The following is an 18,698-nucleotide window of genomic DNA, read 5'->3' on the forward strand; positions in this document are numbered from 1 at the left end:
ACTCCTAGAGTTCAGGGAGCCTGTATGGGTCTGACCTCGCTCCTCTGAGTATATCTATGGCTATAAGTAAATTTGTGTTCTTGTGTAAATCATAATAGTGGCAGCAGGGACTGCCTCTGGCTCTTTTGGGACCCGTTTCTTCCTACTGGGTTGCCTCATCCAGCCTTAATGTAACTTGCTATGCTGTATTTAGTGGATATACATGAAAATGTGGTCTTTTTTGATTGGATGTAGACAGAAGAGGGGGTGAATCTAGAGAAAAGGAGAGGTGTGTAGAAAGACTGGTAGAAAGGAGAGAGAGGAAACTTAATTCAGGTTATACTATGTAAGAGAAGAACAAATAAAAAATGTGTCTATAAAATAAACTCAGAAAAGGGTTATACACAGTGCAATCTTTTTTTTTTTTCTATTATAATATTTTATTTGTAACCCTGTAAAATCTGGGGTAAGGGTAGGATTTTTTTTAAAAAATAGCTCATATAAGCAAAAAGAAATGCAAATAAAGTCAATTAACATATGAAAAATGGTAACATTATTGTTGGTCTATCAAAAACAAACAGTAATGAGGACCTAGAAGGCTGGGAGTTCTGCAAGGCAGTTTCATAACACAAAGTAAACAACTAAATTAAACTCTCTGAAGTGGTTATTTGCTTCCAGGAATTTATGGGAAAAAGAATAATGAAATAAGCACACAAACATTTATCTCTACGAATGTTTGGAAGAACTTAAACATTCCCTTAACAGGAGTGGAGTAAGAAAATTCCTCTTACCTATAGCACTTAACACCAAGCAGTTACTGTAACTATTTATACTTATATTTATTCACCTGAAACACTGCTCTAAATATATTTATTTAAAGATACATCTAAAGCAGTTATCAAAAATATATGTGGCACAATGCAACTTTGTTTACTCATAGGTAAAGGTGAAAGGATTTTTTAAGGAAAATTATAATATTTGTATATATTGCCCTTAGACTTACACAAAATAAAATTAACGTGAGAGATAATTAGAGTGTACCATGCTTATCTTTTCATTCTATATTTCATGGCTTCTGGATTTTCAAAAGGCAAACAAAAATTTTAACTCAAGAATTTATTCAGGGTTAATATAATGAAATAGCCATCAGAAGGAATCTACAGACTTAGGACAATTCTCATCAATATTCCTATATAATTCTTCACAGACATGGCCTGGAAAGGAAAATTTTCAGCTTCATATGTAAACACAAAAATCCCAGGATAGCAACAACAATTGTGACAAATAAAATGACTGCTGAAATTATCAATACCCCTGATCTCAAATTTTACTACCAAGCTATAGTAATAAAAGCAGTGTGGTGCTAGCATACATAGGGTGAAACCCATTAACATTATGTCATGAGTGTGCCTGAGCCTTTCCATTTCCCTCAAGTTTTGTAGAGAGTTAGTTGTTTTGGGGAGATAGAAATTTGGTGTAATTATTGTATTCATCAATACTGTCTGTTAGAGTGCATCTGTAAGCAATGTGCTTCACTTATTCTCCTGTAATTCACCTGATTAAACTTGGTTTACCCAAGCTATACTCTGGTAGAAGTGATTTTTTTCAATACTTCCTTCAGTGTCCTAGCAGGGTTAAGAATAGAAAGTTGCTGAAATCTACTTACATACATATAAAGGTTATCATCCCTTAGTCTAACAGCCAGATATTACGTAAAGACAGTGAGCTATGGACTGCCTATGCACCATGAGAACAAGACATATAACCCAGACCAAAGTCATTTATTTAAAACATTGAGCAGAATAAGTTCTTATGTAATTCTTATAGACCTCAATGGCATGATTATGAAGTACAAACTAATAAAACTTACATCACTTATAATATAGTACATATATTATATGCATATTACTGTGCTGAAGTAATACTATGTAGAAAATCTGAATAGTAAAATTCTTTTCTAAACACATAGTTTATACATTTAACAAAGATCCACTTCCTATTATCATGCAGTGATTGTATTTTCTTGTAAATAATAATTCTTTAAGTACCTGATAGATACTCGGAACTACTGTTCAGCCAAATAAATTTGTTCTCCTCATGGAATGTGAACTGTAATATTTTTTTACATAAAAGCTTTTAGAATATTTGACAAGATGAGAAATACTCTCAAAGCATGGACAGGATCAGACAATGGATAGAGAGAAAAAAAAGCACTCCATTGCCAAAACAGTTCTTACAATAGTTTAATAATTTTGAACCCTTAATGGTTTTTCCAGGCCAAAGTTCCAATGAGAACCCAATCTTTGCCTAAACACATGGTTAGGAAATACCATAGTAATATCCTATTCCTTTTTCTAATTTCTGCTTTACTTAAAGTTCTATTAAAGTAACAGAATTACATGACCAAAAGCAACTTGGGGAAGAAAAGATTTAATTTGCCTACATGTTCACATCTCTGTTCATCATTGGAGGAAGACATACTAATATCAGGAGCTAAAAAAAAAAAAAAAAAAAAAAAAAAAAAAAAAAAAAAAAAAAAAAAAAAAACAAAAAGAAAAAGAAATACAAACAAACAAAAACCTGGAGACAGAAATTGGTATAGAAGCCACAAAAGAGAGCTTGCTCAGCCACATGGCTTCATCCTTATGGCTTGCTCATACATGGCTTCATTTTTTTTTTCCTTTACTTTTTTTTTTTATTAATCATCCCATTCTTTTTTTTTTAGATTTTTTTCTCTTATTTTTTTATTACGTATTTTTCTCAATTACATTTCCAATGCTATCCCAAAAGTCTCCCCCCTCTCCCCCCTCCCCTACCCACCCATTTCCATTTTTTGGCCCTGGCGTTCCCCTGTACTGGGGCATACAAAGTTTGCCTGTCCAGTGGCTTCATTCTTATGGCTTGCTCAGCCTACTTTTTCATAGAACCCAGAAGTAACAGCCCAGAGTGAGAAAAAAAAAATGTATCACAGCCTTGCCTACAGGAAAATTGCCTACAGGAAATTGGAGACATTTTCCCTATCCCTGTATCCCAGTAAGTATATTGCAGACCAAGTTGACAAAAAAAACAATCTGTAGTTCAGAAGAGGCCTATGGTTAGCAAGATTTGTGAGAAAAAGGCTGTAATTGACTGAGAATATTTAGAATAAATGTATTTGAACCAAAGCATTATTTAAAAAACAATCTGAATTAGAAAAACCATGGCTACTTTATAGAGCATAACTGAGTATATGAATTATCACTGGATATTCCTGTACACTAATCCCCAAATATTTATTTGGGGGCCAACAAAAATATATCAAATTTTGTTGATTTTCTTTAATTTAGTTGAAAAATAAAACTCACTTTCCTACAAATAAATTGCGGGGGAAATAATATTGTTACTTAAGTGTATATTTAAAATTTTACCATCAGATTTTTATTTAAAATAATAATATTAGAAAGCTTTCAAAAGTATTTACACTGTTGAAAAATAAACAAAATTAACACAGTGGAAAGGAAATATACATTCTAGTTAGCAAATAAAAAAATGCATTTAGAGTTGGCTCTAAACTGACTAAGCACAAGTAAATAGAAAAAAGTGGGTTCAAGGCTTTGAGATACACTGTGCTCATAAACTGAAAAGTAACATATAGCTACGGAAGAAAATTGGTATAAGGCATTTCTGGGACAAGTTAGAAACCCAGGATTGGGGAGACTTCTGGAAGAAGATGGGGTGACTCTAGCTGATTCTCATAGCAACTGGAGATTCAGACACTGACAGCAGTAGGAGGGAGGGGCATCAACCCACCCACAAAACCTTCAACCCAACATGTATCCTCCTTTCAAAATATGCAGGGATAAAGATGAAGCAGAGATTGAGGGGACAGCCAAGCAATGACTGACCTAACTTGAGACCTATCCCATAGGAGAAAGATAATTCCTGATATTAATGATACTCTGCTATGCTTGAAGATGGGAGCCTAGCATAACTGTCCTCTGAGAGGCTTCATTCAGCCCCTGATGCAAACATTTCTGGAGCTCAGGGAGTCTTGTGAAAGATTGAGTAGACAGATTAAAGAAGACAGAAGTGTCAAGGACACCACAAGAAGACCAACAGAGCCAACTAACCTGTTTCCATGGGGGCTCAGAGAGACTGGACCACCACCCAAAAATCATACATGGTCAGTACCTGGGCCCCTACACATTTTTAACAGATCTGCATATTTGCCTCCACATGAAGCAGGGTCTGTCTGTTAGTCTGTTACCTAACTTTGAATCCATTTCTCTTAGCTGGGCTGCTGTGTCTGGCAAAGTGAAAGAGGACACCCATAGTCCTGGTGCAACTTGCTGTGCCAGGGTGGATTGGTGCCCATGGGATCTTCCCCTTCTCTGAAAAGAGTAGCAGAGGAATCAGGGGAGGAGGGTTATAAGGATCAAACAGGTAAGGGGTCTATGATCATGATGCAAAGTGAATAACTTGATGAAAAATAAAAGAGAGAGAATGTAACTAATTTTATGGTAAAACTAATCAATTCCATGGGTCCCTTATAATATAGCCTAGATGTCCTTGATGAAGTAAACACAGCTTCATAAGGTTCTACTTTCCCTGTTGTCTTTGTAAATTTGCATCCTTCTGTCAGAGATATCTGCTTTTGAAAGACTTATTCCCTCCTTACCCTAGCCTCTGACTGTGTACAAGAAGTTTCTCAGGCTCAAAGACGTCTTCCCTCTGGCTTCAGCTATTAGAAGAGCTGCTAAAACCAAAAGGGGCAGGAGGAAGTTGGGACACTGTACTTCTCACCCCCTCTAGATGTGATGTTCTCAGTGACTCCAACTGAGGTTGTAACCTGCCTGCACTGGTGGTTGTAGAAATGATCACTTTACCCCAGTTTATTTTCCTAGGTGTAATGGTGGCTTTGTACTGCGCTGCCTCAGCATTTTCTGATTAATTTCACATTGTTCATCACTGATGGAATAAGAGGTCTACATTGAATATCCATTATTTGGGGGCTAGAGTGGTGGTTAATCAATAAAGTCCCTGCCTTTCAAATATAAGAATTTGAGTTCTAGCCCTAGCATTCATGTAAAAGCCAGGCATGAGTACAAGTGACAGCTGTAATCTCAGCAATGGGAAGAAGAAAAGGGAAAGACATCTGAAGCAAGCTGGTCAATTAGCTACATATACAAACACCAGTCTCGATGAGAGACACATTCAGAGAGAAAGATGGGGAAATAATGAAGACTTCTGCATCCTCTGAAACCCACACAACACACAAAATAGAATAAAATATAAGTATTCATTGCTTGAGATACTCAAGGAATGCTCTGCTGCTTAGGTCAACTCACAACTGACACAATAGTTCTTTTTTTTTATTTATTTTTTTATTAGGTACTTTCTTCGTTTACATTTTCAATGCTATCCCAAAAGTCCCCCATACCCACCCCCCCAACCCCCTACCCACCCACTCCCCCTTTTTGGCCCTGGGGTTCCCCTGTACCGGGGCATATATAGTTTGCAAGTCTAATGGGCCTCTCTTTGCAGTGATGGCCGACTAGGCCATTTTTTGATACATATGCAGCTAGAGACAAGAGCTCCGGGGTACTGGTTAGTTCATAATGTTGATCCACCTATAGGATTGCAGTTCCCTTTAGCTCCTTGGGTAATTTCTCTAGCTCCTCCATTGGGGGCCATGTGACCCATCCAATAGCTGACTGTGATCATCCACTTCTGTGTTTGCTAGGTCCCGACATAGTCTCACGAGGGACAGCTATATCTGGGTCCTTTCAGCAAAATCTTGCTAGTGTATGCAATAGTTCTTTATAAAACAAATTTAACTCGATGCAATATAGAAATTTTATATTGGGCAATATAATGGAGAGCATTATCTATCACCTGCCCATTATACTGCCAGGAATGCTTAAGCAACAGTGAAAGCCAGACAAGCTGTGCAGAGGATCTGTGTTCCCATATGTCTCTTAGATGTGTATTCAGGAAAAGTATTGGAATTCACCAGCATTACTCTGCACCATACATCCTTAGTGTAAGATTTCCCTGGAAGATCACTGAAAATTCATACTTGCCAGCAAATCTGCAGTCATAAATCACGGTGGCCCACAACAAACATTCTGGGGAAAACAGTACTGCTAGATGCTATCTATGTACACACAACAAAAGGGCTGTTTGTTTTTCCTAAATTTCTTGGAATGCTTTTCTTCTTCATGCATTTTACTATGTATATAAACTAGGAAGTCATTTACAACTCAGTTTGCACCAATAACAAAACATAGTCATCAAGTTGTCACTTGAGTGACATCGGAGCTCTTTCTAACAACTCAGATTAAGTCCTCCATAAGAAGGATTTATTACCTTTCAATTAAACAAACAATGTGTGATGCTGCCACAGCCATCCATTAAGTATCCCTCAGTAGAGAGGCTCTTTTTGGACTGTCTGATAAAGGGAACCTCATGTGTTTAAACAGACAGTGGCTACTTAAAAGACAAGGACTGTGAGGTGTCAAAACCTCCTAATGTCCCCTGCATAACTTATGGCAGTTATCTCATCCCATACAAAGACCGATTTCACTTTGATGCCATTGCAATTTTTGATCATATGAAAAATATCCTAATTTTTATTACCTCTGTTTCAAACTGACTTTGTGTCTCAACATGGTCTAACAGTGTTTCTCAAATGGAGGAAAAGATTAGGCTAGAGCCATTGTGGTGGTAGTTACCATTACCAGTTCATAAAGCTGTATCATAAATGGATATTGCAGAACCCAGAACTATAAATCTTAGTCTGTGAATCCTTCCAGAAGTTTCTCCTCCTGGTGAAGGCTGTGTCCATTCACTTAAAAAACTTTCTTATGCATGCATCCAGTTCAGGCTATCTCCTTAGATTTACTTCCCAGGAAACATATCCCAATAACATTCATTTCTCTACACCTACCTGAAGGATTTCTTTATATCTTCTGCTTTGATTGTCTTCAGAATATCTTGGTATAACTGAGGGTTATTTGTTCCTGATGGTGAGGCATCAGAAGGACAATTCATGTGTGCATAATAACCTATTATAATTCCAAAAATAAATAGAGTAGTAGCTATGCACAGTATTTTTAACATGTAGCAAAAACTGCAGTGGTTGTTCTTTGGTGCAGATCTTGTGTAGTGGGTCACACAGTCAGACTCTTCTTGAAGCCTCTGAAATCTTCCTTTGGGTGACGTTGCTGGTTGAATGGAATCAAGATGGAGGTCCAAAGTCTCAGAGTGCCCCAAGTTCTGATGCTCAGCACTATCTGGTTGAAACTGATCAAAGCCCGGCTCTTCCAGTTCCTTCTCCATATCCCACTCTAAATCAAGGGCAGTGGCTTGAAGTTCATCATTGTCTAAGTACTGTGAATGTCCTGAGGTTCTTAGATCTGCCTTCACCTTCTGATAAGCCATCTTTTTACCTATGGAATTAAAAGAAAATGAAAATTATGCTTTGTTAAAATAAGCAGATTTTCTTCAAAATTGAAAGTAAAAACAAAATAAAAAACAAGAAAGCCTATTTGGGCATATAAATTTTCAATGATTAGTGGCTGGACAGATGGCTCAGGCGTGTATATCTCAAACACAAGATTATTATGTTCAAACTCCAATATTCAGGCTAGAGGTCTGAATGTAGTGATGCAAGCTTCTGTCATCCTAACACAGGAGACTTGGGGGAGACACAGAATTCATGGGGTTGCTAGACATGTATCTTAGATAAATATGCATGTTCCCCATGCTGTCTCAGTGAAAAGAGCAAGTTATAATGGCAGGCATTGACCTCTGGCCTTCACATGTATGTGCACATGTGTGCATGTACATCCCCACATCCACATAGCACACACACACACACACACACACACACACACACACATGGATGTTTTGATACAGCAGACATGTGAAAGGACATTTGTTGAAGGAGTATAAATCTGACCCCACAGACAGTAGGAGCACTGAGCATTGGCTTGATTTGCTATGCCTCACTATTCTTTACTAAAGATGTGCATGTACTGCATAGCCTTCCATAGCATTGCTGAGCTCCACTAGTGGTGAGGACAGAGAAAAACTCGCCAAAGAACTGATCTTGAGGTTTGTGCCACAGTTGTTCCTTCTGTGGCCTTGTCTCAGGCTGGTTAGCTTGCCTTGTGAATTCCTCAGGATTGAAATATAGCTCTTGGTTTGGGTGTGGTGTCTGCATACCTAGGGGACTGGACTGAAGCTGAGGATCCTATGGGAAATCTGCCTGCCTACAGGACTGGTTGGCAGCTGCTGAGTTAAATATAGTTGGTGTTTGCAATGGGAATGAACTGCTGCCAAAAAAGATCGAGCTCACTCCTAAAGAACAGGTCCACTTTCCACATATACTAATAACTTTTCACTACCACTACCTCTGCTGGGTGGTGAGCTAGAGGAAAGATAGAACCGTTATTCATTATACTTTGCTGTTGTACTATAAACAATAAAAATTGAAAATATACAGTAGACGCCTATAGAAACGTATTAAAAACTACACAGACACACACAGACACACACAGACACACACAGACACACACACACACACACACAGAGAGAGAGAGAGAGAGAGAGAGAGAGAGAGAGAGAGAGAGAGAGATTCTCTACAGTTGCATGGAGTGACAGGAGTACACAAATGTACATAATGTGGAACAATGAAGCCAATTTTAGCCGTGTTTCAAAACAACATTAAACAATTTACAGACAGATGCAGTGAAGCACTGGCTTTATTTCTTAAGAGCAGAATAGGATAAAAGACCTTGGGGTGGTTATGAACACTTCAGGTGCTTCTGAAAACAATCCTAAAATTAGAAGAGGCAAAATAGATAAAGCAGTATAAGTTCTACAGATCTGTAAGAAGTACCTATATAGTCATGGGCTAAAAAATAAGTACTAGAAAATGTTAAGCTATCAAACAGGAAATAGGTACTCCCAGGTTCTATGACATGAACTATCACAGTTCAGTGAACTTTAAGTAAAAATCCAGGATGCTGTGTGTCCAAACTTCAAACCCTTCAGCAGCTTGAGAAGGCTTAGTTTCATAACCTTGTGAGGGGCAGATGGACATTTTCTGTTTTAGTGTTTTGGATGATCATCCATTGTGCCCTGTAGTGCAGTTATTAGGATAACTCGCCTAATTAACAGTAAATGAACTCAGTTCTGTTAGCCACTATAGTGTTCATTATTGTTTAAGATTCGTATTGTCCACTCTGTTTACACTTACACTCTTTGTGCACTAGATGTCATCTTAGCTAGATGTTGAGGTTCTTCACCATGCTTTATGACATTTCTGTATCTCTAGTATACAGTGGGAGGAGTAAAGCACAAAGTTCAAATGATAATTGATAAGTTAATTCTTAATGATAGTCATGGCAAATCAACTATTAACAAAGAAGATAAAAACCAGGACTACACGAGAAAAGACAGCAATAGCCACCGAATTCCGACCTTTCACAGGTTGGCTAACAGAGACCCAAACAATAAAAATGCTCTGAATTTTTAGAAATATTACACATAACTATATTCAATCATGTACAATAAAATGCAATTCTAAAAATCACTTTTGCTACTTTATCAAATAAGATTCATTCATATCAACAACTGACCCCAAACAGAGAACCTCATTTATATTAGTCATCAGGAGAGGCAACAAAGGTAAAGATAAATGGGTCCCTGGTCTCACATGGGACAAGACAATCAATCATAGGAGACAAATGCATCCAAAACAAACAGGAACAAAGAAAATGTGCTGAGTTGTCCTAATAGAATCTATAAAGAAATGTTTTTTTTAAAGATTTCTTCTTATTATTTAATATTTGGCTTAATTATGAGAATTTCCATTAGTGTATTTTGATTATGTTCATTTGCCTACCTGGATATTTTATAAGTCCATCCCTCATTCCTACTCAACCAGATTCATGATCCTCATGCCTTGCCAGCTTCTTTCTGTTTGTTCACACAGTTACTCTTGGGTGAAGAGCAAGCTTCTACAGAGGGAGAGGTGATAATGCATTAAAGAAGCCTGATTCACACTTGTAATTAAAAGTCCTCAGTAAGCTATGCTCGCCTCCAAGATTGAAAGCTGAGATTTTGTCTGGCTTGAACTTGTGTACATATTATGCATGCTGTCATACCTGCTGAGTGATCATGTATGGAACAATTCATAAAATCGCTTTATGGATGATAGACACAGCCTATGGCTTTTACAGTTTTTATGTTCCTTCTTCCTCCATGACTCTAATACCTTGGCAGAAGAAGGTATACTTCAAGGTACCAATTAGGCCTGAATACTCCATTTTTTTTTCTTTTTTACATTTCTTCATTTGACAATAAGTCTTTATCGATTATCTATTGCAACAAGAATATCCTCAGATGATGGTTGAGAGATTCACTAATATCTGTGTATAATTATGTCATTAAAGTCATTTTACTTGATATTAATTTAGTAGAATGATAGTACTGTGTTCTCCTCTAGGACATATGACCCACCTAGTCACATGCTCTTAGCTACAGTTATGTTCCCAGTCAGAGGTTCCACTGAGATAACACAGATCCAAAAAGACAAATTTCACTGTTTCGCCTTTTTCTTCTCATACATGGAGATTAGTTTTGAATATTTAGATCTGTGTGACTCTTGTGGAATACCCATAGCATTCATGGAACATGTGAGAGACCACAAGGGAAGGACATTCAGGGGTGGAGAAATACAATGTGATGATATAAAGCAGAAAGAGGGGGTATTGGAGCTTGAAGGGTTAGATGACATAGAGGTGAAGGAAATATTCAGGATGTGGAAATGAGCAGTAAAGACCTCTTGAAAAATGTCATATGGGAATTTACTTCTGTTGAAGTTTACACACACACACACACACACACACACACATACACACACACACACAGAGAGAGAGAGAGAGAGAGAGAGAGAGATGCACACAAGGAATTTAAACAAAGTTAGCCTATAACAAATGGGTTATAGGGTAGTATAGCAGTTAACAGGCTGCTATTAGACACAAAATTTTAACAAATACCAAGCCTAGTGCCAGGATTATTTCTCTTTAGGTTGTTAGCCTGTGAGGTCCCCAGAAACCCAGACATTGTATGTTATTGACACTACTCTTGGCTACCTCTATGACTGGAGAGTAAGCCCCTATTGAAGTAGATACCACATATTTGGGTTACAGAACAATTAAAATAATTATTTAAGAATGTATACTCTTAGGGTGGTAGCAATGGCATTTAATGGAATTTAAGTATAGCAGAATTTTCACTGTCCAGTCAATTTAAATATTAATACAACAAGAAGCCTGTGATTGGACAGGGAAAGGGAAGGTGGAGATATGAGTTGCAGAGCTGGAGACAGAGGAGACAGGTAGGGAGAAAGAAGAAAAATGGAGCAAGAGGAAGATGACCCAGATTCCGTGTGGCTTTAAGTAGCCACAGGTAGCTATAAATATCATAAAGGATAGAATAATTGGGAGAACTTGTCTAATCTAGGTGGGCAGCTTGTATCATTATCAATTGTCAATTGGCTCTGAAAATATGGTGTGGGCATCTTATCAATTGAGAATGTATTGCTATATAAAACCTGACTGATTAATTATGTTTCGAGAGTTTGGATTTGCTGAGTTACTGGAATTTGCGACCACAGACCAAAGGGGGTTTATGGCTGAGAAGGAACTACAGCTCTGAGGCAAGTGAACCAGAACAGGGAAGGCTTCCATCAGTTGCTGCATGGGGCTAGCTGTGGAGGCACAGGGTTGGCACGGCAGAATTGCCCGGTATAGCATGGGGACTCGCCGTTCTTTTTAATATTTCTCACAACACTTAAGAGCACTAGCTGCTTTTATCAAGTCCCAAGAACAATCCCCCGAGCCCACATTATGGATAACTCCCATTTCAGTGAATCTGACACTCTCTTCTAACCAACTGCCTTTGTAGTTGTATGAAAAGGAGAGGAATGTGAAGCAGGAACCTAGACAGGGAAAATATTTCAAAGGCTTAAACAGTGTCTGTATAGTTCCTTTGCAAGTCTTAGAATGATATGCTAGCCAAGGATGATCACAGGCCACAGATACTAAGACAAAGCTAAAAGAGCACTGAGAAACGGTTAGAGATTCTCTGTGACTCAGGCCTCCCATCTATGGGAGCATGACAGCAGCCTGAACCTGAGCTTATCTATTGCAACCCAGGGCTCCAATCTATGAGGTTAGCATGGGAAAAAGCAGAACCCAGACTTATCTTCTGCTTATAAGTTTGATTTAAAGAACTGGAGATGATATTTCTAGGTTTAGAGGTAAAAATTAGAAATGAAAGAGGTTGAAGATAAAAATTGAATTAATTGGACATAAATATATAATTCTGTCAGATATTATGAATAATGGGAAAAGATCATAAAATAGCCATACATATACACTATAGTTTTGTTTGTCAATTTACTTAATTTACATTTAGTCCACACTATGGTATAAATATGAATTGTCCCCCACAGACTTAGACAGCTGGAGATCTCAGTGTTGTAGAACTTTCTGCATTTGTGGCCAAGCCAGCAATCATCAGCAATCCACATGTTATTTGAGGATTATAGCCTTGCCTCACTTCTGCTCTCACTTCTTCCTGATCCACAGAGATGTAAAGAGTCATACAGCAAGTTCCTCCTGCCACAGAGACCCTCGCTGGAAAGACTTCCCCATTTTGATGGATTAGATGTCCTTGAAAAATGAACTACAATAAATCATTCTCCATTTAAGTTGTTTCTAGTCAGGGATTTGATCACAATGATGAGAGAAGAAACTAATAAAGTCTCTATATCAAAACAAACTCATGATATATGGATCATCATCGTGCAGTTATTGTTTGGTAGGCACTAGAACATCACCAATGGTTCCATGTACTATTTTTTTCTTTCACTCATCCCTTAACTCTTGACTATTTTTGAATCTAATTTTCCCAAGCAATTAAGAAAGAGCTGAACATTTGCATGAAGTTGGTTGGTTTTGTTTGTTTTTTGTTTTTCATATAGCAAACTATATACTTGCTTTCTGATTTTGTAAATTCAGAATACTCAGATAGTGACATATCAGGTTAGTGGTAATTTTTCAGACATCTTAAGTGATGTTTGAATGAGAAATAAAGGCAGACACCAAAAAAAATACTTTGTGTTAATGAAATATTTAAGAGAAAATATAATGTAGTCTAAAAATTTCAAAGACAGCTGAAGGAATCTAGGATACACTCTGCCATGCCATTGAGTGAACCAGTCTAAAACTGAATTCCTATTTCAGACAGTATATGGCCAGTTTTAGGAATTTATCCTTCACAATAACCTGAGTTTTCATATAAAATATGACTACAAATTAGGTGAAAAGCTAATGAGTAATATCCCACAGATCAATTTATTTTAACATAACCTATAAACATCCCAAAGGACATATTTTGTTTTTAGTTAAAGCATCACTTATTTGCTAGCATATTGTTATTGCCTGAGATCCATCATGTTTCCTCCTGCCTTCTTTTGCCTAACTGCTGACTCCCATTCTCACTCTCTCCCTTCTCCACACCCCTTGCCTTTCACTGCCCTCCACAGCCCTCTATGCCCTCCTTGCCCTTCCATACCTTCCCTCCAAGGCTATTTTCTTTTCTCTGTAAATGTTTCAGGGGACATTTTCTTTGAAGGATGTCATATACTGTGATCTATTTACACCCCCATGCCTTCGATTCTCACCTCTCTCTGTTTTTCTTCCCAGATGTCTTTAAAATTTTCACTCATATACATTTGATGAATTTGGCCAGTTGGTCTCAATAAAGTTATCTAGATTTTTCTCACATTTTACTAAATAAGAATCACTCTGTGTTTTTCTCTGCATGCATATATTTTTTTAAAGTACTGAATGTAAAACATGGTTTATCTCCACAAAGACTTAGCACATGAGAGCTATGACAGAACTGTGAGAATTCTAATTCTGACCTCTAATATAAACATTCAAAGTCATCTCTCTATGAATCATTTAGAAACGAACTGCAAGGGCGAGCGCAAGTTTTCATCTCTAGCTCTGACAATAGGCATTCCATCACATACACATCAGCAATTTAACGCTTTTCAAGCATCAGGCAGAGCCATCAATTAGGGTGTAATGCAGATATAGATATTAACTCCTCACCATGATGGATCTCTGCACAGCATCCTCACTACCACTTTTAGACTCATTACACACTAATAATTTTTCAGTGAAATCTATCTTCTGTAGGGGGAACACTACCTGGGTCAAGTAATGGTGCATCCATTTACCACTTAAACATCAAAACACTTCTAGAAAAATTTCAAAGAAGTGAGTCCATGATAACATATACAATGAAAGGTGTAAATCCTTTCCCTTAAGAAAATATATAATTACACATAGGTACAAACATATATATGTAAATACATAACCATTACATATATGTTATATGAGTATATAGTACATACAAATGTTTATATAAAATATAAATATATAATAAAATATACATATTAAATATATGAATCTATAATGTTTACTTTATACATGCATCTATAAATATAAAGGTAAATATACCTATACATATTAAACTTACTAGTTCATTTTTAAATTTTTCTTTTCTTATATAAAATATTATAGGTTTATTATAACATTTAAAATCTACACATTTTCTCTAGCATTTTATTTTTCACTTGACACATATTTGATGAACCAAATAAAGACAAAATTGCATTATAAATTCCAAAATACTATATTTTTTGAAATATGTCCTTTTTGTAAGAATCATTAATGGTTCCTTTAACCCAAAAAATTCTCTGTAAAATAAAATAACTGTGCTCTGACGGGCAAGGAAATGACATAGCTTATTTCCTATAAATAATACATTTTAATTTCAAAATGAAATGGAAATTTGGAGCTAGAGAAAGTACTCAAGGAGCTAAAGGGATCTGCAACCCTATAGGTAGAACAACATTATGAACTAACCAGTACCCCAGAGTTCTTGACTCTAGCTGCATATGTATCAAAAGATGGCCTAGTCGGCCATCAGTGGAAAGAGAGGTCCATTGGATATGCAAACTTTATATGCCCCAGTACAGGGGAACCCCAGGGCCAAAAAGTGGGAGTGGGTGGGTAGGGGAGTTGGGGGGGTATGGGGGACTTTTGGGATAGCATTGGAAATGTAAATGAGGAAAATACCTAATAAAAAGTATAAAAAAAAGAAATAGAAATTTTATATTATAAAGACAACTATAGATATTTGTTATTTATGGTCGTATAATTGTTACTTAAACTTATGTTTATACTACTCAAGCATGTGACCTACTTAAAGTGTCATAACACTCCAGTGAGTAAAAATAATACAACAGAAGACTTTAAAATATCACTCCACATGCCATAATTTGTTTTCCATTGCTGTGCTAAAGACTATGACTAATAGCAACTTGGGAAGAACAAGGTTCCTTTTGCTTTCACACACATAATGATCAAATACCAGCATTGTGGGAAGCTGAGGCAGGAGATCAAACAGAGCATAAACCTGAAGTCAGGAATTGATGCAAAGACAATGAAGGAATTCTGCTTGACACCTTGATTCCCCTAGCAAGGGGTGGGAGCTGAAAAGCAGAGAGCTGACAGTGTGCTCCTACAGAGACTATTAATTAGGAAAATACTCCACATAGCTGCCTACAGGCCAATCTTATATAGGTATTTTCTCAGTTGAGTTACCCCTTCTCAGATAATTTAGGCTGTTTTAAATTTTAAAAAAAGAAAGAAAGAAAAAAAACCAAAAAACCAAAAAACTAGCATAGCAAATAAATCTCTCTTTAAGAAATACAGTGTGGTATAGACATTTCTTCTAGTAGAAATATCAACAATATCCATACTTTGTATAGTCTGAAACAAATTGTATTAATTTAGATAAGACAGCCACAAATTTATATCTCCATTTCTATTCAATTCAGATGCTAGCACATTTTGCTTTTACATATTCTTATACTTCTGTAATAATAAAGCAAATACGAGTTGATTTAAAAAGAATTTTTAGGATAATATAAGTTTGGATCAATAAATTAAATTTGCAGAACTGAGAAGACTAGTTAGTAGGTAACTAGTATGAGAACCTTGGTTCAGATACCTAGCACCCAAATAAAAACAAGTCAGAGCAGGAGATCTGTAACCCCAGGCTTATGCTCCTGAGACACAGGGCTGTTGGAGCTCATTAGCCTGTCAGCCTCAGCATATTAATGAAATCCATCTTCAGTGTCATGATGGAGAGGACAAGGTAGGAGGACATCTGGCATCTATTCCTGACATCTAGAATTTTATTAATAAGCTCGTGCACATAAATGCACATGTCTACACCACCAACATACATCAAGTTATAAACAGAAGGAAGATGCCTGAGTGTTCTGTACATAAACATACATTTAAATATGAATATATATTAATTGTATGTTTGTACATTTAAAAATAAGTCTATTCTTCAGAATGTTATTTCTTTCAAATTCCTACTGTCCAAAGTCAGGTAAATGACATAGACATAAAAGGAAGTGAAGCAATGCGTTGGATTTTTCAAGTGTAAAAATTAGTTTTAGGAAGCTTCAGATCTACATGGTACCCTGAAAACATTGAGGTAGAAAATAAATGTTTTAAAACATTTTTGGCAATAAGTGATTTATTTTTAACTGTGTGTTTGAAGATTATGTATGTATGTATGTATGTATGTATGTACATATGTACAAATAAATGTGGAAAAGGATAGAAGAGTGTGTTCCCAGTAGCTGGATTTACAGGTCACTGTGTGAGGATCTGAACTCAGAACTCAGATCTTCTAAAGCACAGCCAGTAATCTTAACTACTTATCTGATCCTGCAGCCTATTATATGTAAATAATTAAAATAATTAACTAATAAATAATAAAATGAAACATTACATTTCATTTTTGAGATGAAACGTTATCTCAAGTCTTACTGACAAGGACCTAAATATAATGAGGAATAGAGATTTGTTGTTAGGTACTCTGGAGTACGGAACATCTTGTTAACCAACACTATGGTCCAGATAGGAAATAGAGAAGTTAGACTAATGTTTTATTAAAAAAAAAAAAAACTGTCATGTCTGGCTTGCAGCAGCAAGCTCTAAATCTTATTACTACAGAGCTGAGTTAATCTTTTTCCTTTACAGAAAGAATAATTACAAAAAGAAAAGGATTTTGAATAATGTTATTTATTTGCCTTTAATAATTCCAGGAATTAACAACATATAATCATAAACATACTACATATATTTTTGTATATGTGCAATAAGTCGACCATTTCATATTTATGATTATTTGTATGTGGGTATATTTACAATAGCTAGTTAAAGATGACTGACTTGATTCACTGACTTTGATGTTTCTAATGGTATTTAACTCAACAACAACAACAAAAAGAAATTGTCATGCTCGCTTCGGCAGCAAATATACTAAAATTGGAATTATATAGAAAAGATTTGCACGGCCCCTGCGCACAGATGACACGCAAATTTGTGAAGCGTTCCATATTTTTGTAGTGTAATGGACTGTGACTTCTTCAGAAACAGACTCTACATCTTGCATGATTTCATAATATTGTTTTACCTAATTCTGCCAAGTATTATATTAAACTATATGTTTTAAGTAAAAAAAAAATAAGATATTGTCTGTGAGTAATATTAGAAGCAGAATGACATTTCAAAGCTTTCTTTGTTGTAAACGTTTTATCTTACAAGTAAGATAAAAAAATGGCTGAAGTAAATTGATTTTAAAACATGAGGTAGACTCTGAATTTCCTATAACAGTTCTATGATAGAATCTTCAAATAAAGTGAGAGGGTACTGATAAAGTTATTTCCAATAGCTTTGAATGCCAACTAGTTTGTTGGTTTGAGAGGACTAATTTGAGGAAAGAGTATGCTATGTCTCTGATTGCACTATGAATTCAGGTGCTGTGTTAGTGGATCATATTATCACTCACAGGAATTTCAGAGTCTCAACTTTAGAACTGAAGAATATTGGTTCTGCCCCTCCTCGTGCTCCTCCTCTCCTCCTCCTCTTTCTCTTCTTCCTTCTCCTCCTCCTCCTCCTTCTTCCTCTCTCTCTCTCTCTCTCTCTCTCTCTCTCTCTCTCTCTCTCTCTCTCTCTCTCTCTCTCTCTCTCTCTCTCTCTGAGACCATACCATGAGAAAGAGAACTTCTCACAATCTCCCACCCTGACAGGCCAAATGGTCTCCTGCTAGGAGCTGGTTGTCAATCCCTCCTCCCTATTTCCTTCCTGGCATCTGAGGCTGTAAAAGCTGAATTACAGTCCCCTCTTCCTCATCTCTTCCTGAACTTCTATGACACCCAAGGACATGAGTTATGCCTGAGCCCGGCCTGACACCCCAAGGCTGTCAAGGAGGATCTATGTTCCGGAGATAAGATGCAGAGTGCTCGACATCTGGAGCCTGACTTCGGCCCTCATGTCAGCAGATGCTTGCTTCTTTGTTCTTTGTTAAATTCCCCCTTGACCCCTCCCTATTTCTTGTGATGTATGCTTTAAAACCAGGCACTTCAGCATAATAAATGGAGACCTTGACAACTTTTTGCTTGGTCTTCTGCTTTTCTTCCCCTTCCTCCCATTTTCTTCCAGGTTTGTGGTCCCCCTCGAACCCATGAATAACTGAATCTCACAGGAGGGGGTAAGTGGCGC

The 18,698-nt window shown here is 36.8% G+C and overlaps 1 protein-coding gene and 1 non-coding gene across 3 annotated transcripts in view; one reads left to right on the forward strand and one right to left on the reverse strand.

Moving 5' to 3' along the window:
- Naaladl2 (N-acetylated alpha-linked acidic dipeptidase-like 2) overlaps positions 1–18,698 on the reverse strand; it is a 1,346,047-nt gene that overhangs the window by 746,539 nt on the left and 580,810 nt on the right. For both annotated transcript variants that reach the window (XM_017319681.2, NM_001326288.1), the window contains one exon: positions 6,908–7,409. In XM_017319681.2, coding sequence (XP_017175170.1) covers positions 6,908–7,401 — 494 coding nt within the window. In that variant the 5' untranslated portion in view covers positions 7,402–7,409. The remainder of the gene's footprint in view (positions 1–6,907; positions 7,410–18,698) is intronic.
- Gm24704 lies at positions 17,433–17,539 on the forward strand. Its single transcript, XR_003954731.1, has one exon. It is a non-coding gene; the product is annotated as a U6 spliceosomal RNA (small nuclear RNA).

Source organism: Mus musculus, chromosome 3, assembly GCF_000001635.26.
Source record: "Mus musculus strain C57BL/6J chromosome 3, GRCm38.p6 C57BL/6J".
In the NCBI taxonomy this organism is placed as follows: Eukaryota; Metazoa; Chordata; class Mammalia; order Rodentia; family Muridae; genus Mus; species Mus musculus.